The 26,158-nt window shown below is 41.0% G+C and overlaps 1 protein-coding gene across 1 annotated transcript in view; it reads left to right on the top strand.

Annotated features, from left to right (window-relative positions):
- Window positions 1–26,158, top strand: part of SLC29A3 (solute carrier family 29 member 3) — a 67,091-nt gene that overhangs the window by 19,474 nt on the left and 21,459 nt on the right. Inside the window, exon 3 of the mRNA XM_060768854.2 lies at window positions 24,398–24,480. Coding sequence (XP_060624837.2) covers window positions 24,398–24,480 — 83 coding nt within the window. The remainder of the gene's footprint in view (window positions 1–24,397; window positions 24,481–26,158) is intronic.

Below are 26,158 nucleotides of genomic sequence, written 5' to 3'. Positions count from 1 at the left end.
AATCCCACATTCAACATTTTTTAAACATTTTATCCTGCATATGTGGCCCGCCCACTGTCACTGTGATTATGTTTATTATAATGTTATATTGCTAATGTATTCATGTTTTTATGTAATTATGATGTTGTTGCATGTTGCTTACGTTTTGATTTTATTTTGCTGTAATATGCTGTTTGGGTTTGGCCTCATGTAAGCCGCCCCGAGTCCCCCATTGGGGGAGATGGTGGTGGGGTATAAATAAAGTTGATGATGATGATGATGATTATTATTATTATTATTCCTATACAATGCTGGTTTTTTTTCCTTCCTGTTGTGAGATACATTTAGATGTTGGATTTTCAGGCCCTATAGAGGTACGTATTAATATTTTCACATAAACAAAGGGACTTTCCAATGTTTGTTTACTGCAAATGTCTTAGTCGTGATGGGAAGGACTTGTGTGTGTGTGTGTGTGTGTGTGTGTGTGTGAGGAGCGACTTGATAAATTGCAAGTTGCTTTTGATGTGAGGAATTGGCCATCTGCAAGGATGTTGCTCAGGGGACACCTGGATATTTTACCATCCTGAAGGAGGCTTCTCTCATGTCCCTGCATGAGAAGCTTGAGCTGACAGACAGGAACTCACACCGCTCCCTGGATTCAAGACGCTAAACTTTTGGTCAACTGTCCTGCCAACATAAGGTTTAACCCAGGGGTCCTCACACTTTTTAAACAGAGGGCCAAAATATAATTTGAAAAAAAAAATGAATGAATTCCTATGCACACTGCACATATCTTATCTGTAGTGCAAAAAACACTTAAAAACAATACAATAATTAAAAATAATTAAAATGAATAATTTTAACAAATTTTAACAAACAATTTTAACAAATATAGTATTTCAATGGGAAGTGTGGGCCTGCTTTTGGCTGATGAGATAGGGTTGTTGTTGTTGTGTTTTCAAGTCATTTCAGACTTAGGTTGACCCTGAGCGAGGGCCGGGTAAATTACCTTGGCGGGCCATATTTGGCTCCCAGGCCTTAGTTTGAGGACCCCTGGTTTAACTCATTGCACGACTGGGTGCAATGATGATGGACAGCATTGGATGGAAGCTGATGAAGGAGAGCGTACTGGGGGAAAGACAGTAAGGGTTCTGCTTAACTCAAAAAAATTACATGGCTCAGTCTTTGGTCCAGTCCCCATCAATAGTGATCTACACTGCCATATAAAATCCAGATTATATGTTCTGAACTGGATTATATGGTAGTGTAGACTCATATAATCTGGTTCAAAGCAGATAATCTGGAACCAGTATTAGAAAAGTATCCTGGTTTTGATCAAAGCTGTATAATGGAAAGAACCATGCTCACAGCTTTAGATTGTGGCAGTGAGATGCTCTCTGATAAACAAAATAGGCAAGGCAGACATCCTTCGATGCATTTTGGAAGAAGTTTTCAAGTGAACTTTAGAAGCTTTAGAATGTTTTTGTTTCCTTATGCAAAGCTTTCCTTATCTAGTTGTTTCATTTAATATGTGAGTATTTTTGGTTCTGAAACCAAAATTTGTGGAAACACGTTGAACTATCACATTTTCTGTTAAGGACATAAAGCAGATGAACAGAAATACACAATTTGTTAACTGAGGTACAGCTATAGTACACCAGATTGCACAAATATAATCATGTTTGGAAAACAGCATTGCACAATACGACTCCTATAATCGTGGGATGAATATAGCAAAATATGTCTCCTCTATGAATTTTTTAGGTCCTCCAGTTGGTTCTATGATATGCTTCTGCCAGAAGTTCTCATAGGTTGCCCACTTTAGGAATTTTAGAAATTTTCTAGGTCCTCCAACACAACTCTGTGGTGACTTCTTTTAGAAGTTACTTATTTCGCTGGAGTTTGCTGTTTCCATGGTAACTTGAGGAACATATAGTATCCCCCACGAATATGGGGTTGTACTGAATTTCTTGATATTCATTAGCAAGCATCAGTTTTATGCAAGCAAGGGAGAGGAATGGCAAGTGATGGAGAGTTCACCCTCTTATGTCCCTTATAGCACACTTGGTTTCTGTACCTGCTTTGAAGGCAAGCCAACAGTTGTGGTTTGAGAAGTAAAGTTCAAAACCATGTTGAGATTGGCCCACTCTCAGCTTGGTATATGTCATAGGTTTGTCGTAAGAATATATAGAGGTGAATAAAGAAGAAGGAAGAAGACATATAGCATATCTTGAAGGGAAAGGGATATGAATGTAGCAAGTAAATACATTTTGCTATTTCCAGCATGAAAATGCATAAGCTGTTCCTTTCTCTACTAGCCTTGCAGAAAGCAATTTGCAGGTGAATAACTTTGACTGGCTTATTCACAGGACTAGAGTGTCAGCTCATGCAACCAAGAAAACTGCTATTCACCCTCTTTAGTGACTTTATCAATATCTATGGTGTCATGATGACAGCAACTTGGGGGATAGTTTGTTTTTCAATTTGAAGGGTCTAAAAGAGCCACACAGATTTCACCAGCTGATGTGCGTGTGTATGCACAGATTAATGTCCAAAGCCATCAAATATAGCAACTTCTGCAATAGCATGTTAAGTTGTAACATTTTAGGTGAGAGATGTGTTTGATCGCTAGCAAGCTGCCTCCTAATGCCTTCCGGGAGACATTTGACACTGGGGGAATTTAGAACTGTGAATTTTGTGTGTTTCTTTTCTGAATCTGTTTCTATTGGCTTTGTGAAATATTTGGGTCAAAAAAGCATTTTTTACAGTGATCTCACATAGTGAAACTTCGGACACCTCTTCTTTGGGGAAACTGTCTTCCTCTTAATGCCATCTTGCAATAAGAGAAGTGGTTAGATATCTGAACTCTTATCTGTCCCATCTCTTTCATCTTGGAACCATCCCTCTTCTAGCTTGTTGAGCTTCTCCAGTTCTGGTTTAACATAATTTCCGGAGCATTTTCTGCAGTGAGCTTACATAGTGAAACTTCGGACACCTCTTCTTTGGGGAAACTGTCCCCCTCTTAATGCCATCTTGCAATAAGAGAGGTGGTTAGATATCTGAACTCCTATCTGTCCCATCTCTTTCACCTTGGAACCATCCCTCTTCTAGTTTGTTGAGCTTCTCCCGTTCTGGTTATCATAATCTCTGGAGCAATAGAAAACAAGCTTGTGCCATATTCCATTCGACATCCTTTCAAATATTAGAACATTTTCCTTCTTAATTTTCTCTTCTCCAGGCTGACTAGAGCGAGATGCCTAAGCCATTTCCCATAGGGCATAGTTTCCAGACCTTCTACCATTTTGATCACCCTCCTCTGGTGGTGAAAAATAAACCAGAGCAAGCTTAGATTCAGAGACCAATTGCCCTTCCCACAAGATCCACCGGGATTGTGGCACAGCTGGCTGAGTGTCAGCTGCATTAAGATCACTCTGATCAAAAGGTCATGAGTTCGAAGCCAGCCCAGGTTGGAGTGGGTTTCCAACCAATTGTGTGTAGCTTGTTGTCGACCTTTGCAACCCGAAAGACAGTTGCATCTATCTGTCAAGTAGGAAAATAAGGTACCACCTTAAAGTGTGGGGAAGCTAAATAAACTGATTTATGAGGCCACAAAGAAGACTCCAGCAAAGCATTCCAGCAGGGAAGCATGCGGGGAATGCGGAAGTGCTTCATCAGCGTCGCAGATGGACGATAAAAGCAACAGCTCCCCTGGCGGCCAGAAAAAAGTTAAATAGCTTCTGTGTATGTCTGTATATGTTTGCATGTCAAAAATTGGCATTGAATGTTTGCCATATATGAGTACACTGTAATCCGCCCTGAGTCCCCTGCGGGGTGAGAAGAGCGGAATATAAAAGCTGTAAATAATAATTAATAATAATAATAATACTGTGGGCTGTATGCCTTATCCCCCAAAAGCAGAGGTGTCCAGAGGTTCCTAATTTATCTATTTTGAATAAAGGAAAGGACATGGGAATGTGCTGTGCCCTGGTTTAATCATACATCCCAAAGACTTCCAGAAACATAAGTTTTCTTTAAAAAAATAATGAAAGGAGAGATTTTTGGGGAGCCCAAATGCTGCAAAACCGTTTCGGCAGGATAATGTATTTTCCTTCTTTTGTGCTTCCCCTCCCGGACTAGTGCCCATTGAGTCATCCTTTTGGGTTGGTGCTTCTTTTAGGTTCTTCCAGGATGCCTAAACATTAACCATTCTATTTAGATCTCTCTCTCTTTCTCCCCCCCCCCCCCATCTCTGTCTCTCTCCCTCTGTATAAGATTTAACGTACAGTATTTACACAGACCTATGGATAAGTCAGCCCAGTTTTTGGGGTCTATTTGTTGACTAAATGTCTAAATTTATATAAGAATATATACAGTAACTTATAGTAAGACGTTACTGCCCATAGCAGCGGTTCTCAACCTGGCCATTTCACAGAGGTCGCGAGGCTGCCTCCATTGGCCCCGCCCCAAAGGGCACAGGCCAGGCGAGGGCTCCTTCGCGTGAGGCCTGGCCTTGCGCAAAACCTGCCTTGCCTGCTGTGCACTCGTGCCATCCAGCGAGGGCGAGACGCTGGCGAGGGGTCCTCGGTGCGAGGCCTGCCTCACCTGGCTCTCGCCACTTGCCAGCCAGCAGGGATGTGATCCAGGCAAGAGGTTCCATGTAAGGCCAGGCCGCGTGGTGGATCCTCCCACACCTGGCTCTCACAGCCTTCCAGGCTGCCGGAGGCATGAGCCTCCTTGTCAGATGTGGGCCCAGACTCCTCCAGAATGCACCAAGCAACAGCAACTCCCTAATGTCAAGGTACGTATATTTTCCCAAAAACATTTCCAGTATTTATGTTGGTCATGGGAGTTCTGTATGCCAGGTTTGGATCAATTCCATAATTCCATAATTGCTGGAGTTCAGAAAGCTCTTTAATGACATGGGAATTATATCTTCAAGCAACTGCAACTCCCAAATGTCAGGGTCTATTTTCCCCAAACCTCTGCAGTGTTTTCTTTTGGTCATGGGAATTCCGTGTGCCAAGTTTAGTTCAATTCAATTGTTGGTGAAGTTCTGAATGCTCTTTGATGGCAGGTGAACTATACATCCAAGCAACTAAAGTCCCAAATGTCAGGGTCTATTTTCCCCCAAACTCCACTAGTGTTCAAATTTGGGCATATTGAGTATTTGTACCACGTTTGGTCCAGATCCATAGTTGTTTGGATTAACAGTGCTCTCCAGATATAGGTGAACTACATCTCCCCTAAACCACTGTCAATTCCTCCCAAACCCCTATTTTCTCCTTGACATGGGAGTTCTGTATGGAGGTCTCAGTGGTCTGTCGAAGTCAGCGCTGAATCGGTTGAAGGTACTGCAAGTCCCATCTTCTGTTTTCCGTACTCCCCCAAACATATTTTATCCTGATTAATCATGATGCTTTAATTATGTTGAATTTGTAACAATGAAAACACATTCTTCATATCAGATATTTACATTACGATTCGTAACAGTAGCAAAATTACAGTTATAAAGGAGCAACGAAAATAATTTTATGGTTGGGGGTCACCACAACATGAGGAACCATATTTAGGGGTCCCGGTGTTAGAAAGGTTGAGAACCATTGACCCATAGGTAAAGAAATAGATATTGCACAAAGAACCCAGCAAAATATGAGAATTTCTGGAATACCTTTCTAGGTGTGGGCCTGGACTTTTGGAAAAGGTGCTATGCTAACTGGAAATAAAATGCATCTTGATGTGTCCCAAAAAATTACAATATATGGTATAACTTGAAACACACTGAACTTGGGAATTACTACTTTAAAATATTAGGTTGTGTTTGTTTTGAAAATGAAAAAGCATGAGCGGTCTTTGAGTAGAAAAATCTATTTTAATAAAAAGAGAAAGGGTGCGAACATTTGCTAGTTGTCTCCGTTGAGTTGCATATTTTAAAGCATTGAAAAGAGAAAGCGGTTTTACTCTGTGGATCCAGAAGTTAACATATTGAAGCTAAAAGAGATTCTTTACTTTGCACAGAGAGAAAGAAAAAAGAAGAAATTGACAAGGGAAAATATTATTCACACTTGAGACTGCTGAGACTTTAGAACTCAAATAGTTCCTGGAAATTGATCCGTTTCTCAGGACCAAGTGGAGAGTAAACGTAGCCCTCCCAGAAGATCAACTTTTGTATCTATGTAAATTCATGCATTAAATAGTTTCTGATGGACTCAAACAAAAGGTAGATTCTGATTTGATGCGCTAAGGAGATCTCTCAATTAATACACTTCCAAGGTGCCATCAAGATCAGAGAGGAGCTAGTGGCCTGTTTAGGAGAAGGTGGAATGCATCTGAAGTCCCATATCTGAGTCCTTTAGTAAGTGAAAGCCCAGACAAAAGGGTTTGTAATTCATTCTAATCCACATTCATGCACTTTTGTCATTCATTCTTATCCACATTCATGGAGCTGTCAACTGAAAGGTGAGGAAAGGCAGTTTGGTTGCTAGTAGATAAGATATTCCATTTCTAGAAAAAACTGAGAAAACTTTCAAGGTCTCCAGAATTGTTTGTCAGTCAGGATGTTGGGGAAACAGTTTATTTATTTATCTGGATAGCATAAAATCCATATAAATGATTTGAAGAAAATAGGGTTAAGCCATTGTGTCCTTCAGTCTTGTCAAACACATGGACCATATTTGTGTGTAGCTTCCCAGCTATACAGATATTTTCTAATCACAGTTTTATAAACTTGTAATTCGATTATATTAAATTGGCAGCATCCCGTTATGTCTTAAAACTAACAAACCAGTGAAAGCATGAGGGGCCAAGGCTCTTATTGTTACTCAAAGGATATTTTACATGTGTCAGTACCATACACATACAATTGATGGTGTAGATAATACTTTGAACATCACAATGAAAGCTCGCCTTCTTGCTTTTTGCTCATACAATAACAAATCGCAGTCTTTAAGGTTTCACAAGACTCCTTTGTTGTAGTACAGTAAACTAGCTATTCCTTTGGAAATGTTGATCCAAAATCTAAATTACCAGATACCCAGAAATAAGTGTGGCATCCAACTTAGTAATGTAGCTTTCTATTCTGCATTTTAAAGCCCCAAGGGCATTCTCTCATTCTCCCTAAGCAAATCTTTAGCTGTTTTCTTTCTCTCAGGATTAATACTTTCTCCTGTTTTTCTCTCCACTGCAGGAGAAAATATTGTTTATGTGTATTTCCCCCCTGTATTCTAACACGTGAGATGTTTGTGCAAAAAGTGTGACTTTTGGCAAATCTGTATATGTACTTCTGCACAGAATATTCTGTTAAAAAAAATAGGCTTTTCCTCAGAAAAAAAATACTTATTTGTGAAAAATATTCACTTTGCAAAAACAAAACAAAACCCCAAACCAACATTTTTCCAAAAATGTGTTTTGGTTTATTTGCTTGCTTGCTTTTTGTTTTGTTTGGGAGTTTTGTACAGAGAAATATTGTTTTGGCATGGGTTTTCTAGCACAATGAGAAAAGTGTTGCAAGAAGAAAAAAATTGGGCAGTATTGTATTGTCCAGTGTTTTAATTGATCTGTTCAGTGTCCCATATTGGGAGAAAGGTATGATAGAAATGATAGAGAGATTGGGTCTTGGGAAACCTGTTTTTTAGTTGAAGATGAATAATATTATGCCCATCCCTGACAAATGATACAAGGAAGATTTAACCTGTTTGTGGAGAAGAGAGATGGAACCTGTGACTTTACATAATGGTAATTCATATTGTACATAGAAGTTTATACAGTATGATCCCTGTATCCATGCAGGATAAGTTCTTGAACTGGCTGTGGAAACAGAATTCCTATTGAAATTTTATTTATTTCGTATCAAAAGCATTGCATTAATTAGTATAAAACTGATAAAAATAGAAGGCGCAGGTGGCTAAATATCTTTTGACCAAAAATGGGCAACAGCAACGGCATTGTCTATAGCCTCCAACAATTCCTCCTCTTACATGAGGCAGGGCATAGTGGACAAGCATACAGATGTGGAGTTGTCTGTTCTGCTCCACAGTCACCCAAGCTGTGGGATTCTTTTAGGTAGTGCCATTTTGCCACGTTGTTTTTTGATCTGCCCACTCCGCTTCTGAGTCTATTCAGGGACAAGTTGCCCATTCTTGGTTTGTCCTTGGAGGAAGACCCTCGCCCCGGGGGGGGGGGGATTCCAGTTAGGATTTCCTGGTTTAGCTGCCCAGAGGGCTACCCATGCTGTTCCTGGGGGAACACCAAGAGGAATGGTAGTTCTCATAAAGCTTTTCCTTGATTTGAATCTGCTGGGAGGAGGCTGGTAGCCATGTAGTGGACCTGTTATTGAGCCCCAGTTTATACACAACAAGCAGATTTCAGACCAGCGAAAAACTGTACAGCCCAAATTCTTATTCTGACTGAGTACATCGAGGAAGGATATGAGAAAGGATGCATTACTGGAACAGTTTTTATCTACCTTACAGCAGCCTATGACATGGTGCAACATAGGAAAATGCTGCAGAAAGTCTACCATATTACCAGAGACTATGATTTTACAAAAGCTATGCAGACTCTCCTAGAAAACCGTAGCTTCTATGTGGAGTTTCAAGGCAGGAAAAGTAGATGGAGGAGGCAAAAGAATGGCTTACTCCAAGGCAGCGTTCTTGCACCGTACTTGTTTAATATCTTTACTAACAATCAGGCACAACCACCACTAACAAAGAGCTTTATATAGGCTGATGACCTTGGCCTAACAACACAAGCAAAAGACTTCAAAACAATTGAAATCTAGCTTACTAATGCCTTGAAAGATCTCTCCAGCTACTACAAAGATAACCACCTGTTGTGACCCAGCTGGAACCACAGAGTGTCTCTAATGAGGATGATGGGACTCAGGTTCACAGTCTGGTTCAAAATGTCCCTGTTATAGATGTCCCTGTTATAGACAGTGAAGAAGTGCAGTTTCCCACAGCAAGGAATGAGAGTGTTGATACTTAAAATAGCTAGGTGCAAGTGCAGATTGACTCAAAGAAGGAGGACAGTTCTCAGCTTGATAATGAGTAAGCAGGGAAACAGGCTGACACTAAGAAACAGACTGACCTTGACGAAATGGGAACCTTAGATCGGGCTGACCGTTTGGAATTCAGAGTTCGAAGGAGTGTGAGAATAGTTAACAAAAAGGAGGCCAGAGAGAACGGCTTCATGTTTTGCAAGGGGTGTTAAGCAGTGTGTTTGAGACCAAACCATTGTCAAAGCAACTTTTTGTTTAACCAAGAAGCTTGCCTTTGCTTGTCTGGATTATCTTGCAGTTCTTGTGTTCATGTTTTCAGGACTTTGTCATGTTCTCTTGGGTTTTTGCTTTCCTGGTGCCTTTTTGGATTAATTTTCAAAGTACTATTTTATATTGATCTTTTGGAACATTACCATTGCTTTTAAGAACGTTTTGCCTTTTATTTTTAATAAACTTTAAAGACCTGGCTGTGTGCAGTTTGGTTTTTTTTAGCAAAGTGAATCTACTCTGAGGTGCGACACCACCTGAAGCCTAACCCTACCAAGACACAAGTGCATGTTTTCCACCTATGCAATTCTATTGAAATTAATAACTGCTACTACTACCACAGAATTGCCATGGGGGGTATCTAGGAATTTGCTAGAATTTGGGGGCAAGTCTCTGGTGATTTCCATTGGAAACATACAATGCAGTTGCCTGGAAGACAGAGAAAATTTTGTCAGATGTGAATAGGTAAAATTGGAGTTACAGGTCCAGCAGGTAAGGGACTCAAACTGTATACAAATGCTTTCTGTCTCAGGATGTTAAGGCATGAAGATAACAAATGAACCAAAACAGGTAAATCTTTCATAGATTTTGACATTGCACTATGCTTGGAAAGCAAAAAGGCAGACATTGCTTCAGACAGCAAATTTAAGCCTTATTGCTTAAAGTTGGCCCACTGGAATTGCCCACCTATACACATAAGCATGGATTGAACAGGCCCTTACACTGTTACGATTTAGCTTGGGCTTTCTGTAGCATCAAAGGAACTTTTAGGCTTAAATGCAATACTATATATAAAGTCATTCAGCTAGTGAATGTGTATACATTTTAGGTAGGGGAGAGTTGTTTATTTGTTTTTGGTTTTTACTAAAATAGCTTCCTTCTCTTTCACATTTGAGCGAATCGGCTCCAAAACAGATTTCTGTCAGCTGGGAATTTTTGTAGATTTATTTGCAAGGCTGCTTAGGTAGCCGTGAAGTCAATCAGTCAGCCGATGGATCAATCAGTCTGTTTCTCTCTCACCCACAGAATCTCTCTCACACACTCGGATACACATAGCCAGGATTGAATAACATGGAAGGCCCCTAAAGTGATGGAAAATGAATAGGATGACTGCTTTTTTTATGTTCTCAAGTGATTTGTTTGTAAATATAACTAATTGTGTTGTGAGAGGGGGGGGGGGTTGATTTATATTGGTCTGTGCCAAGCAAAACACGCAGGGTCATGTTGTGGAAGTGTTGTTGCTGAAAAGTTGCACATGGGAAACCCCTTCCCACCTTCGGATCAAATTCAGCTGAGCCACAAAGTGGCCTAATTTAAAGAAGGACATTTCAGAGGGCTGAGCTGCCGACAGTGATGGTAGTATGAGTGACAAAAGCACTAAGTTAGTTTTATTGCTTATGGAATATGCTGGCTTGCTAACCCTGAAAAATGAAATGGTGTATCCAGAGAACATTAGACAGCAGAGTCAGCAACAACACAGTCCCTTGCTCTCCTCTAAATACCATAGGGAAGGGGACAGGTTAAGCTAACGGGAGATATGATCACTTCATTAAAGCTCTATTCATTTGTTCCATCTCAGGCAATTCCAGTTGTGGAGGGACCATGTAGTGAGAATGCACTTGTTGGCCCTTACTTACCTGTGTGTTGCTACTGAAATGACAAAACAGCAACAAGCAGAAGTGGCACTTTCTGTATCAAAAGATGTGAGACTTATTCCTCACACTGTAAAAATACACAGTGTCTTGCACCATGGTGTTGGAGCTCTTCCTGGATCAGGGTGTCATTGAGGTTCAAGATGAGTTTCAAGATGGCAGTGGTTTGGTCAGTGATATTGATGCAGAAAATGACCAAGAGATTCCTGTAGTTTCCCAGGAGAATGTCCCTGAGGGGTGTGGGGATGACAGTGTGCTTGAATTGTTACCAGAGGGTTCCCATGAGAGAGAACAGAAAGTTAGCTCAACACCTGCAGAAATTTATGAGCAAGTAGATAGCGAGCCAAGAGATAGGCAACAAGGGATTAGCCAAAACAGAAGGGCCGGACAGTGGAGAATATATACTAGGGCTAGGTTTGAACAACTCGGTACCGTGGTGCAAACCGGGCGCTACTGTAACATCCCAAGAAGTGAGAGATTCTGCGTCTGAGGAGAACAAACAATGGAAGACATTGAACATTTCTTAATTGACTGTCCAGCATATACTGAACTGTGAGGCAGATATTTACATCCAATATTATCCAACTGCAGGTCCCCCAACAGAAATGATATTCTGACATCCCTCTTGCAAGGGCAGGAAAGATCCAGCATAATCAGAGTAAGCCTTTTTATTCTGAAAGCTATTAAGAAAAGAGCAGATTTCCTGAAAGAAGAACCAGGAAAATAAGATTCTGACTATAAATAGAAGGTCAGCTGCTGTCCTCACCTTTTTGCCTTGTTTTTTTACTCGTGTTCTATTTTGAAATGGTCATATGACTGATCAAATAAATTGTAATCCTCCGGCTTCGCCGATTGGGCCAGCTTCAACAGAAAACAATAATGAAGCCTCAATTAAAGAGAAACCAATTTCTGACCGCTAGTGACCTAGCTAATGAGGCAATAAAAGTCTCAGCTTTGGGATGTGTAGTCAGATGAAGCATTGTTTAGAATCATGCCTAGTTCTTGTCCTTGTTTCATGGATGCTTTGAAGATTCATGTTGAGAAACCATGTCGCTTTTGGTGTGAGAGAATTGGCCGTTTGCAAGGACGTTGCCCAGGGGACGCCCGGATGATTTGATGTTTTATCATCCTTGTGGGAGGCTTCTCTCATGTCCCCGCACGAGGAGCTGGAGCTGATAGAGGGAGGTCATCTGACTCTCCCCGGATTCGAACCTGTGACCTGTCAGTCTTCAGTCCTGCCGGCACAGGGGTTTAACCCACTGTGCCACTTTTTACTTATTTTCAATAAAAGGATTGTTTTCCTATTCAACGTGTGGTGTTTAAAATCAGAGAATTTTTCCTGTCCAGGAGTGCAACACATGATCCCAGACTGTGTTCAGTTGTGCTTGAGTTCCCATCAAGTGGACAAATGTTGTGACCAAGCTACTGGTCTTTCAAAGTAACAATGGAAGTTGAAGATGTGAAATATTTCTCAGCACTTCATATTTTAAAGAATGGTGTGTTTCTTTCTGTCGATGCGCAGGAATTTTAATAGTGCCCAAGTTATGGCCAGGAACTCTCAAGTGAATCGAAGTGCCAGGAAAAGTGGCCTGACGTGCAAATATGTCCAACACACCAAGTTGATTGCACAGCTTGAAGCTGAGCAGCCCGCTGAGAAGGCCTGATCCAGTCTCTGATGAAGCAGTGACTGGTACTAATGGCCAGTACAATCATGAAAGATTGTATGCGTGTGTTTGTTCTAACATAGTACTACTAACATAGTAGCTTGTGCCTGATGCCAGAAGTAACTCAGTCTGTCTGTGAAGCCTAGAAACACATCTTGAGCCAGATTACATCAAACTTTCGCTGTAATATGTAGAGTTGTCTCTCCACATTTGCAAGTCTCATGTTTGCTGATTTGATTATTAATGGGAGTGATTAAAATGTTCTCTTTGGGAATCTTTAGGTCAGTGATTATCAACCTGTGGGTCCTCAGGTGTTTTGACCTACGACTCCCAGAAATCCCAGCCAGTTTACTAGCTGTTAGGATTTCTGGGAGTTGAAGGCCAAAACATCTGGGGACCCACAGGTTGGGAACCACTGCTCTCTGTTCACAGTGCAACTGTACGTAGAGTTCAACTGTGTGTCAACACATACTGGAAATTGACCATAAAAAACCTAGAGATTTCTAGAGATAATATTTTAATCACATCTGGAAAAGTTGACAAGCAGAAACTGACCATAGAACCTGGAGATTCTCTCAGGTTAAAAAAAAAATCATAATTTGGCAAGGTTCCTGCGCCCCTAACCCAGCAAATGTGAAGGTCTGACTGTAGAATCATATACTTGAAGGATCATTTGCAGGCCATTTAATCCAGTTCCCTGCTGAATAAGTTCCAAGATTTCATAGATGAATGCAAGGAAACCTGGCTAAGCAACACCAAAATATGGTCAAATTGTTGAAAGGTATGAACGAATCAGGAGAGGGTGCAGAAGTTTGCTTTTGTCCAAAAATAGTGAAAAGGATAGGATTCTGTCCGCCCGTGTTCTTTCCCCCCGCTGGGTCAATTTTGTGTAAACTGCTTTTCCATTTTGAACTCAGTTTGCAGCAACTGAAGTAAGCAAAGGGAAGGGAGGAGGAGAGAAACTGGGACATTTTAAAATCAGTCAGCGGATGATTAATTGGAACTGCCAAACTGGGACAGTTGGAGTATATGCTTCTTGGTACAGGAAATCCACAACTATGACAGTCTCAAAAGATTGTTGTTTGGCATTAATGGGAAAAAAAAGCCCACCTATAATTTATACAATTCCTAAATCATACATAGTGTCAAAAATTCAGTTAAAATCTACCGTCCTGTAACTTCTGTTTTGTTGTTGTTCATTCGTTCAGTCGCTTCCGACTCTTTGTGACCTCATGGACCAGACTATGCCACAGCTCCCTGTCGGCCGTCACCACCCCCAGCTCCTTCAAGGTCAGTCCAGTCACTTCAAGGATACCATCCACCCATCTTGCCCTTGGTCGGCCCCTCTTCCTTTTTTCCTTCCATTGTCCCCAGCATCATTGTCTTCTCTAAGCTTTCCTGTCTTCTCATTATGTGGCCAAAATACTTCATCTTGGCCTCTACTATCCTTTCCTCCAATGAGCAGTCAGGATTTATTTCCTGAAATATGGTTGGATCTTCTTGCGGTTAAGACACACTCTCAGAACCCTCCTCCAACACAACAGTTCTGTAGAAATGCAAAATTTCTGAAAAATACAAGAAAAAATGTTTTTTCTTGTGCCCCACCCCCAAGAGAAAATTAACATTTTCAGGGAAGGGAATGCACCCCTTACAAATTGAAAGTCACTTGGCCATTTGAAGAACATAAAATGTGTTGTGGATATCCAATACTAATAGTTGGGAAGTATATTAAAGGATGGTTTATTCAGAAAATAATTACACAAAGAATTTGCTTTTTAAAAAAATCACATTTTGTTATAAATGGAGGGTTAAGGCTGTAAACAGTTAAGGAACATTTACTTGTTTATGAGGAACAAAAATATAAAACAATATAAACAGAAGAAATGATCAGCATTAGTAAAACAATGGCTATTATTTTGTCCTCCCCATTATGTCAAGCTGACATAAAATATCAATTCCCATAAAATGAGCTAAGAAAGTGGCCAACTTCCGGTCAAAGGATATTTAGTATAATGCCAAATTTTTAACTTTGCTTGTAGTTTTTCTATACATTATAACGGTATTCTCAATTTGCTTCTGATATGATAAAAAAAGTTAGGAAAAGAAAGCCAAGATCTGATTCCAGTGATCTGATATAGTGATTAGTCTTATGCACCTGATATATAGCTTTTAACGGGGTGGGGTGGGAAATCTGGTATCTATGCCTTTTCTAGAAATTAAGCACTGATTGGAACCAGGACATGTAAAACAGAGCGATCTCCTGCAGTGTACGGTTTAATTATAGCTCCTTCCAAGGGGTGATTTCTGAGAATACAACATTGCCAGGAATTTATTCTAGGTGATAACTGATAAGAGGGAACAAGTATTGGTGCTGCAGATCTGTTAAGAGGAAGGCAACAAGGCACAGAGTGGCTAAGACTAGACCGGAGAACCAGAAAGGGTGATGAACCCAACCTGACATTAACCTGTTTGCGAGCCTTTGGCAACATCAGAGTAGTTTTAAACCTTAAATGATTAAGTGCCTTAGGTCATTTGCTATCTCTGGTCCCTTCTACACTGCCTTATAATCCAGAGTAAAGAGAGGGGCCAAAAAGACAGTGCCATCTTCCATGTCATCAGTTGGGAGCCCCTTCCCCCAGCACCAACTGCTGCTCTGGGACCAGAGTAAAAAGAGAGGGGCCAAGAAGACAGTGCCATCTTGTCTTCCGTGTCATCAGTTGGGAACCCCTCCCACCAACACCAACTTGTCTTCGGTGTCATCAGTTGGGAGCACCTCCCACCAACACCAACTGCTCCTCTGGGACCAGAGTGAAGAGAGGGGTCCAGGAAGATTGTATTAATTTTATTTATTGTATTGTATATTACTTGTAAGCCGCTCTGAGTCCCCTTCGGGATGAGAAGGGCTGCATATAAATGTCATAAATAAATAATCAAAGCAGATAATCCACATCTGCTTTGAACTGGATTATACGAGTCTACACTGCCATATAATTCAATTCAAAATAGATAATCTGAATTTCATATGACAGAAGGGATCTTAAAACAACAGAGCCAACCTTTCCCTTGTACTGTTGGCTGCACAGTTTAAGTAATTAACAAGTGAGTTCTCAAGTTACAAACATCCGACTTGCAAATGACTCATAGTTAAGAACAGGGGTGAGACAACAGGAAGTGACAGAAATCTATCCCTCAGAAGGGAAATTCACCCCTGAAGGAGTTATCCTGGGAAAAAGAGGTCTCAATTGAAGTTTGATCACCAATCCTTGTTTCCACAACAAGCCAAATTTTTGAAAATCCAATTATGACAAGGACAGAAAGTTTGGTGAAATCTTCTAAGCAGGGGCATAGATAGGAAAACAAATACCACAGGGGTATTAAGCCTTCCCTATGCTATCCAAATCTTATATATAAGCTTTGTACCTGTTGCAATTTACAAACAAATTCAATTTAAGAACAAAGCTACAAAACCTATCTTGTTTGTAACTTGGGGACTGCCTATATATATTGTGTCCTCAGGGCTTTGGTTCCAGATTCTCCCGCTGATCCCAAAATCTCTTGATGCTGAAGTCCCATTCTATATAATGGCATAGTAAAATGATGTCCCTTATGTAATATGGACAAAGGTTTGCTTTTGGAATTTTTTTTGCAAGGGGGGTATTGTCAAGCCATATATTATTCAATCCATGTACGTACTATCAGTAGATACAGAGGGTTGACTATATGATTTATCACTATTCAAAGTTAATGAAAAATACCATACACCCAAAATATATCTGACATACCAACTGATCAATATGGTCTGTCCATATATATTCTTCATCTAGATTAATTTCCAATTGGAAAGTGAGGAAACAGAATACAGTTTACCTAACCTGCCCCCTACACCAGTTTTGTTATATTACCATCATAATTGCCTTTACTGTCTCATAAGTATAAGAAATCTTGAATAACTTACACACTACATAAAATAGCACAAATATCATTGGTAAAATGTGTAATTAGCAAGACAAAAAACTTGAAATTAAATTTATTGTGCCTTTTTTTTTGCTTTGTTTTCCAGCTGATAATTGGGGGTGTTATGGGAGGGATGTCTCAGTAATCCAAATCCAAATAAATAAACACCCAAACAACCCAGGGAACACATCATGGTTTTTCTTTCTTTCCTCCTTCTTTCATGTAACCAACTTGCATTTTTATAGCACAGCCTAACAACAACAACAATTCTTGATGTCTTGGTTTTTAGGTCTGTTCCCTGGGTTGTTTGGGGCACTGAGTCAGAAAATTACATTGGGAAAAAAACACATCAGCTCTAGTTTCTTAGATATGGTTATCATGATTTTCTTTGCGAGCAGATGGCAACTGGTATGTGGCATATGTTCTGTATCTCAAAAGGTAGAGCAGATAGAGGAAAGTGGTGCCATTTTTGGAATCAGCAGGTCAGATATACACAGAAACAGATCTAACATTTGAGGCACCAAAATGTTGGCCAGTGTAGTGAGTCAGGAGCAAACTGATCATTACATTGATTGCCTACCTAATTTCCCTTCCAAAGAATAGCAATTCACTATACCAAAACCTCCAGCAATTTCATGTTCAGAATATCTTAATATATTCTTATATATTTTATTCAAATATTCTGGTGTTAAGTGTAGTTGCTATGGTTCTTTTCTGGGCCTTTTGTAGACCTAAGATTTTGCATACCGTGAGTTATGATTACCTCTTCCCATAGTTTAAACCTGTTGCCTGATTTTTTTATGCAAGGAGATAAATTGAGAGTAAACATTTAAATAATAAACGACACAAATATTTGATTTAGAAATGTGGGTGTAAAGTTCGGAGACACAAAAAGAGTTAGGTGAGCCTCACAATATATTTTTCTCCCTCAAGGCTATAAAGGTCAAAGGATGTCATCACATTCAAATCAAAGTGCAGAGTATCCAGTTTTTTGGCACTTCTGATAGAAAATTCCACAAGCATTTCCCCTCATTATTGTTATTGTGTGCCTTCAAGTCACTTCTGACTTATGGAGACCCTAAGGTGACACTCTTTTTTTAAATAATCTTTATTAAATATTTCATTTACAATTAAAATAATAGAAAATAGCAAAAAAGAGAAAATAGCAAAGTGAGGGAAAGGAAAGATAAGAGAGAAGAAGGTAAGAAAAGAGAAAGAAAAAATATAAAAAATAAATATGAAAATTAAGAAATAATAAAGAGTTGTTTTGTCTTCCTGGTATCTTCAAGGGGCAAAATACTGCTTGCTTACCATTGAAAATTACCTAGGGCCGCCTCTGCTCCATGTATGCCGCCCCAGTTATTAACCAGGCTGCGTCTCATTGGACTATTTGACACTTCCTAGCAGTCTTCAAAGGCAACCCCACGTAGTGTGTTGCAGTAGTCTATCCTAGATGTAACGAGAGCTTGGACCACTGTGGCCAAGTAATATCCCACATATCTCCTTGCCTACTAGTAGGGTTGGCCCTGTCTGGAATGGAAATCTGTGCTGGCAAGAGTTCAAATGGAAGCGGGCATTGATCCCAGCTCTAACAAAGAAGTTAGATTTCCAAGACAGCTGTTTTGAGTTGTGCCAGGAAACAAATGAGCAACCAGCAAAGATCTTTTAAAAACTGGAAAGACATTAGCATGTTTACTGTAAACAGAGCTACGTACGAGTTTCTGAACTAGTTGACAAACATGCCTCATCTATGGGAATTGCAGTAATCTGACCAAAATAGAACTCATTTCTTCTTCTTTTTCCCTCCTCTAAGCAGCTGACACTCTACCTGCTGGGACATAATCATTTCCTTGAAAGCACTAAAAATAAATAGGGAAGTTCAGTTCAAAACCTGGTTGCCAGAGATGCGTGTTGGGGCACCAAAACGGAAGGTGGTGTGTTCCCTGCTATTGCGGTTTCCAGCATCCTTTCTTCCAGGGAATTGGGTGCTGGAGAGAGTAAGGCGTGGGTGACGAACAGGGAAAGAGTTCAGCGTCTCCAAAGGGACTTGGGTATCTGAAGTTGAGCTCCTTTTGCCAGCCTCCTATTTCTGGCGCCAGCCTCTTTGCGGCTGCTAATTTCATGCCTTGTGATCCAGGTAACGCTCTAGTGCTTTGCTCCTTCACCCAGGGCTTCAACTGCTTTTTCAACCCAGCAGGAGCCCCGGCTGATTCTGCTGCCGAGTTTTTAAGCCTCATAAAAAGCTACTTTGCAAAAACCATCTTGGCAGCACAGGACAGACTTTTTTTTTTGCTAAAGGCAGCGGGTATCCCCCCCCCCCCAGTTGGAGAACGCAAACATATGTATATTTATCAGCACTGTACCTGAGTAGAGAGATGGATGCATTGTCCTATGGCTGAAATAGTGGATCTCTCCCATCTATCTATCTATCTATCTATCTATCTATCTATCTATCTATCTATCTATCTAAAAATGCTCTGTGCATAACGAGTACCTTAAAAACAAAAGAACCAATAAACGAAATCACACCAAATTTGGCAACAAAATGTCTCACTACACAAGGAGTGGCCATCACTCAAAAAATATGATTTTGTCATTTGGGAGTTGTAGTTGTTGGGATTTATAGTTCACCTATAATCAAAGAGCATTCTGAACTCCACCAAAAATGGAATTGAACCAAACTTGGCACACAGGACTCCTCTGACCAACAGAAAACACTAGAAGAGTTTGGTGGGCATTGACCTTGGGTTTGGAGTTGTAGTTCACCTACATCTAGAGAGCACTGTAGACTCAAACAATGATGGATCTGGACCAAACTTGGCACGAATACTCAATATGCCCAAATATAATGACATATGGAGTTTGAGGAAAATAGACCTTGACATTTGGGAATTGAAGTTACCGGGATTTATAGTTTACGTATGATCAAGGAGCATTCTGAATCCCACCAACGACAGAATTGGGGCAATCTTCCCACACAGAACCCTCATGTGTATTGTCCAAAGCTTTCCTGGCTGGAATCACTGGGTTGTTGTATGGCCATGTTCTAGAGGCATTTCTCCTGACGTTTCACCTGCATCTATGGCAAGCATCCTCAGAGGTAATGAGGGTTACAGCCTGTGTTAGAAGGGGTTACACTCCCCCTGAAAACACAGGTTCGCAGCCTGGGAGTGATCCTGGAATCACCACTGAGCCTGGAACCCCAGGTCTCGGCGGTGGCCGGGAGAGCTTTTGCATAATTAAAACTTGTGCACCAGCTGCGCCCATTCCTTGGGAAGTCTGACTTGGCCACGGTAGTCCACACTCTGGTTGCATCCAGAATAGACTACTGCAACGCTCTCTACATGGGGCTGCCTCTGAAAACTTCTCAGAAGCTTCAGTTAGTCCAGCGGTCTGCAACCAGGTTGTTAACTGGAGCGGCGTACAGGGAGCGTACTACTCCTTTGTTGAGCCAGCTCCACTGGCTACCAATTAGCTTCCAGGCACAATTCAAAGTGCTGGTTTTAACCTTTAAAGCGCTGAATGGTTCTGGCCCAGATTACTTGTCCAAACGTATCTCCTGCTACGAACCATCATGAAGCTTAAGATCCTCAGGAGAGGCCCTGCTCTCGATCCCACCACCTTCGCAAACACGGTTGTTGGGGATGAGAGATAGGGCCTTCTCGGCAGTGCCCCCCCCCCCCCGTCTGTGGAACTCCCTCCCTAAGGACATCAGGTTGGCCACCTCTCTCCTGTCCTTTAGAAGACAACTGAAGACCTGGTTCTGGGGCCAAGCGTTTGACTAGATAATAGTGACAATAGGAAAAGGAATTTGGGTTTGCGACATTGGATTTTCCGGCTTGATTTTTGATTTTACTGGCATTCTAATATTACTGTTAAATGAACATATTGGCTGATTTGTATGATGTTTTAAAAATGCTTTTACTGTTTTAATATTATGTATTATGTTGCAAGCATCGTTGATGCCTATGTGAGGCTGCCCTGGGTCCGCCTTTTGGGGAGACAGGCAGGATAGAACTGTACGAAATAATAATTAAATGCTTGTACACACAAGTTTGGATCTGGGTTCTGTGTACCCATGTTATTCTTATGTAAAGGGGGAAGTTTGAGAGAATTAAGCAACAAGAAACACAAGACAGCCTTAATTTGCAGGGATGGTTAATCATTTCCTGCAAATATATCTACACTAGTTACTAGCACATAAAAGAGTTTACAGGCTGGTCATAAACTCACACATGCTGGGTTAGTAATTTGTGAGACACTAAAGGCCAGGAAAAAAAAACAGCCTGTTTTGTTCTGGGGAAGTTTCTTTGTCTGTTCAGTTAACCAGAGACAAGGAAACTTTCGCAAACAGGCCAGCAGTGTGCCAAAATGGCATCCAGAAGCATGTGAAAGTATGATGTCAGTATTGCAATAAATCTACCCTGGGACTGTATTTACACTGTCGGTTTAAAGCAGTTTGACACCCCTTTAACTACCATGGCTCAATGCTGTGGAATCCTAGAAGTTGTAGTTTGATAAGTCACCAGCATGCTTTGACACAGAAAGCTAAAGACGTTGCAAAACTACAGCTCCCATTATTCCAGTACGTTGAGCCATAGCAGTTGAAGTGGTGTCTAACTGCATTAATTATCTGGTGTCAATTCATCCTTGGCTAGAGAGCTATCCAAGGTGTTAAGTATATTGAGCGTCGAGAAAGTTCACTTAAAGTTTATATTAAAACCCAGATTGGATTTACTGCCCTGCTGACATGGAAGCTGCCAACTCTAACTACAAATAAATCAAACTAGCTATTAAGGGGGGCGATCAGACATAGTTTCATATCAGCAAAAATTAACATCGCAATAAAGTTAGAAATTCTGTAGCATTGTGGGCTCATATACCTCAAGTTAAAGTTTATGTTTATCAATTTAATTTAGACATTACATCAGGGGTCCTCAAACTAAGGTCCGGGGGCCGGATGCGACCCTCCAAGGTCTTTTACCCGGCCCTCGCTCCTTGTTAAAAAACATTGTCCAATTCTGTCGTCTAGTCATTCAGTTTCCCGTCAGTTATTCTGCATTTGTAAACGCTCAAACAACCATGTTTTAACTGTTCTCCGAAATGTTAAGAGAGAGGGGCCAATCTAATATCCCTAGGGAGGGTGTTCCATAGCTGAGGAGCCACCACGGAGAAGGCTCTGTCTCTCGTCCCTGCCAACCACACTTGTGATGATGGCGGGATTGAGAACAGGGCCTCCCCAGATGATCTTAAGGTCCTAGATGGTTCATAAGGGGAGATGAGTTCGGACAGGTAAATTGGGCCAGAACCATTTAGGGCTTTATATGTGCCTGTTACAAGGGATTGAGAAATGGAAAGCTAATAATAATAATAATAACAACAACAACAACAACAACAACAACAACAACGAGGATTTGCTGGGATGGATATGATTTTTTCCCTCAAGAATCCATGCAATTCTTTCCTTTTCTCCAAACTTAAAGTCGGGGACAGGGCAAGAGTTGGTAAATTACCACTGGTATTTACTCTCCTTATCCTGATAAGGATCTTAATGCAGGCATTTAACTTTTGAATGGCAATGTAACATACATTATTAATGGTTATTTTTTTCTAATGTAAATATAATGCTATTAATATAGTTGGATTTTAAAAGCTTATTGATATATTAACTTCTATTAAAATACCTATCTCTGCTTTATATAATTTGCAATTAAGAATTGGCAAATTTAGATAGGCTCGTTTCAACTTCTTCCATCACTTGCCCTGAGCCATAGCCAAAGCTGCAACCTGCCAAAATTCTGTAGTGTGAGACAACCAGAAATGACAGTGAGAGGAACCAGATTTGGTTTTTCAGGGAAGCATTTTCTTGGCCAAATAAGGCATGTGAGGAACACCCACTTTGGAAAGTATAATTCACTTCAAAATCATGTGCCTTGCTTTTTTGCAATGGTGTGTGTTTTTGGGTTTTTTTTGGGAAAATATGTAAAATAACAACCCTGCACCACTGAAATTCAGCAGCGACAGAAACCTTGCAAGAAACAAGTCATGCCAGACTTATCTGATATCTTTTTTCTTTTTCTTTTTTTAAAATAGTTTTTATTAAGTTTTTTATAATTTAAAAGGGCCAGTAACTGCCCAGACAGCTTACATACATATAAATATCTAAAGACATATTAAACATTACATAGACATCCGATGGCATAAATACCCATATTTCTGCAATATATCCAACATTGTTCGTTTCAGATTCCCCCTGTTGTGGGACCTGGCTTTTTCTGATATCTTTTTTCGATAGAGTTACAAGCTGGGTAGATGCGGGGAATGTCGTGGATTTCAGTAAGGCCCTCGACAGGGTCCCCCATAACCTTCTGGCAAACAAACTAGTCCAATATGGGCTAGGCAAAATTGCGGTTAGGTGGATCTGTAATTGGTTAAGCGGACAAACCCAGAGGGTGCTCACCAATGCTTCCTCTTCTTCCTGGAAAGAAGTGATGAGCGGAGTGCCATAAGCAGGGTTCCGTCCTGGGCCCGGTCCTGTTCAGGATCTTTATTAATGACTTAGAGTTAGACGAAGGGTTAGAAGGCATGATCATCAAGTTTGTAGACAACACCAAATTGGAAGGGATAGCCAATACTCCAGAGGACAGGAGCAGAATTCAAAACGATCTTGACAGGTTAGAGAGATGGGCCAAAACTAAGAAAATGAAGTTCAACAGGGACAAATGCAAGAGACTCCACTTAGGCAGAAAAAAATGAAATGCAAAGATACAGAATGGGGGACGCGTGGCTTGAGACCAGTACGTGTGAAAAAGATCTTGGAGTCCTTGTGGACAACAAGTTAAACATGAGCCAACAATGTGATGCAGTGGCAAAAAAGCCAATGGAATTTTGGCCTGCATCAATAGGAGTCTAAAGTCTAGATCCAGGGAAGTCATGCTACCCCTCTATTCTGCCTTGGTTAGACCACACCTGGAATATTATGTCCAATTTTGGGCACCACAATTGAAGAGAGATATTCACAAGCTGGAATGTGTCCAGAAGAGGACGACTAAAATGATCAAGGGTCTGGAGAACAAGCCCTATGAGGAGCTGGGCATGTTTAGCCTGAAGAAGAGAAGACTGAGAGGAGACCTGATAGCCATGTATAAATACGTGAGAGGAAGTCATAGGGAGGAGGGAGCAAGCTTGTTTTCTACTGCCCTGGAGACTTGGACACGGAACAATGGCTTCAAACTACAAGAAAGGAGATTCCATCTGAACATGAGGAAGAACTTCCTGACTGTGAGAGCCATTCAGCAGTGGAACTCTCTGCCTCGGAGTGTGGTGAAGGCTCCTTCTTTGGAAGCTTCTAAACAGAGGCTGGATGGCCATCTGTCGGGTTTGCTTTGAATGCAGTTTTCCTGCTTCTTGGCAGGGGGTTGGGCTGGATGGCCCATGAAGTCTCTTCCAACTCTAGGATTCTAAGAAAGCACTTAAGGGTAAAAGCAGACAAGCTCTTTATTGCAACAGTTCTTCTCTATGAACACTGAGAGCCACAAGCTAAATAAATGCAATATTTGATGTTTTCTGCTGATTGCATTGGGTGATTCAGTTCTTGTTACCTAAGACCACAACTGAGAAATGTTCACTATGCAAAGCACATTCCAGAGAGGCCAATAACACATTAAGATTATCTCAAGGTGGACAATATGTTCCTCAGCTAAGTAAACAGGTGCTGTTTAATCCTTTTGTCAAGTCTTCAGTTCTGTGAGCTTTCTAGTGCCATGAAGCCTTGACCTTAGGTCTCTGTGCCTGTGATTTATGTTAGGGACAGGTCATACGATGTCCTTGTTCTCTTCTACAGTCTTAAAAAAAAAGAAAACTGACATTTACTATTTTCCTCCCAGGACTTCTTTGAAAGTTACATTTCCGTGGCTTCCACTGTGCCCTCGGTCCTCTGCTTGATTGGGAACTTTCTGCTAGTCAACAAGTAAGTACAACTGCATTATTCCCCACCACTTTGTCCCCTCTCTGCAGCCTTGGCCGAGCCATTTCAGTCCCCAGGTTGCAGCGTTAGCACAGCAGTGGGCCGGAAATCAGGCTAAAAAACTGTTGATGGGGAAATGGGTTTAGTCAGAAAATCCTTTACTACAAAATGTCTCACAGTGATCATGTCTCTTTTTTCCTCCCTTTTAACCCTGAGCAAAGAGAGATGAACATAACAGGTATGATCCTGCGCTAATCTAGGAAGGATCAGCCTGACTCGTGGAGAGGAGGGGAAATCTCTTGTCTAAAGACCCAAGCAGAGTTACCTGACTTGGGGTACATCTACTCAGTGCTGTGGAATCCTGGGAGTTGTAGTTTGGTAAGACAGAGAAGATAAAGACCTTGCAAAACTAGTTCCATAGCACGGTGGAATGGCAGTTTATTTATTTATTTACTGTATTTGTATACCGCCTTTCTCAGCCTGTCGGCGACTTAAGGCGGTTTACAATAAGTCAACACACCTAATATCAAAATACAAATTAACACATTAAAAACAATATAAAACCACAACAGAAACAATAAAACTAACATCATTGACATCTCCTTGTTAAAACATTGTCCAGTTCCATTGTCTAGTCATTCCATTTCCTATGTCAGTTACTCTGCATTTGTAAACGCTTGCTCAAACAACCATGTCTTAACATTTCTCCGAAACGTTAAGAGGGAGGGAGCCAATCTGTTATCCCTAGGGAGGGTGTTCCCTAGCCAAGGGGCCGCCACTGAGAAGGCCCTGTCTCTCATCCCCGCCAAACATACTTATGATGTAGGCGGGATCGAGAGCAGACGAATGCATCTCCCCTTATGAACTAGACGGTCTTAAGGTTCTAGATGGTTCATAAGGGGAGATGCATTCGGACAGGTAAATTGGCCAGAACCATTTAGGGCTTTATAGGCTAAAACCAGCACTTTGAATTGTGCCCGGTAGCAGACTGGCAGCCAGTGGAGCTGGCGCGGCAGAGGACTTGTATGCTCCCTGAGCGCTGCTCCTGTTAACAATCTGACTGCTGTCAGTTGGACCATTTGAAGCTTCCGGACAGTCTTCAAAGGCAACCCCACGTAGAACGCATTGCAGTAGTCTATATGGGATGTAACCAGAGCATGGACTAAAATGGCCAAGTCAGACTTCCTAAGCCACTGTAACTGACCCTTTACAGATACAGAACCAGCAATCCTATGACGTACACATCAATTCTATACACAGTAAGGTCCCTATTGCCCTGGGATCTTCACTTGCATCAAGCATACCACTCAGAAACATTCATGGTATCATCCAATCAAGTGCTTTCACAATCATTCAACAAAGTGTATGTATGGGCCTAGAAAATCTGTCTGCACAGCCCCACTAAATGGAAAGGAAAAATCCTGTATGAACATAAATGAGGCCAAGGAAAAGGTCTGAAAAAGACTAGGTTGGTTAACTGTATCCCCTGGAAGCTATTAGTTTTTTTCTAAGGCAAAATAAAAGGACGATGGGACACAAAATTCACCACTACTGCCTTTATTGTATCCTACTTTATCACCACCACATAGTCCCAAGAAAGGCAAACTTACAGTTAAAGTGGATTCCATAGCACTGACCCATGACTGCTAAAGTGGCTGAATCTCTTGGTCCAGCAGAAGCT

Source organism: Anolis sagrei, chromosome 3 (genome assembly GCF_037176765.1).
Source record: "Anolis sagrei isolate rAnoSag1 chromosome 3, rAnoSag1.mat, whole genome shotgun sequence".
Taxonomy (NCBI): domain Eukaryota; kingdom Metazoa; phylum Chordata; class Lepidosauria; order Squamata; family Dactyloidae; genus Anolis; species Anolis sagrei.
The sequence above is the reverse complement of the archived record's forward strand: the minus strand, read 5'-3'. Positions and strand labels throughout refer to the sequence as shown.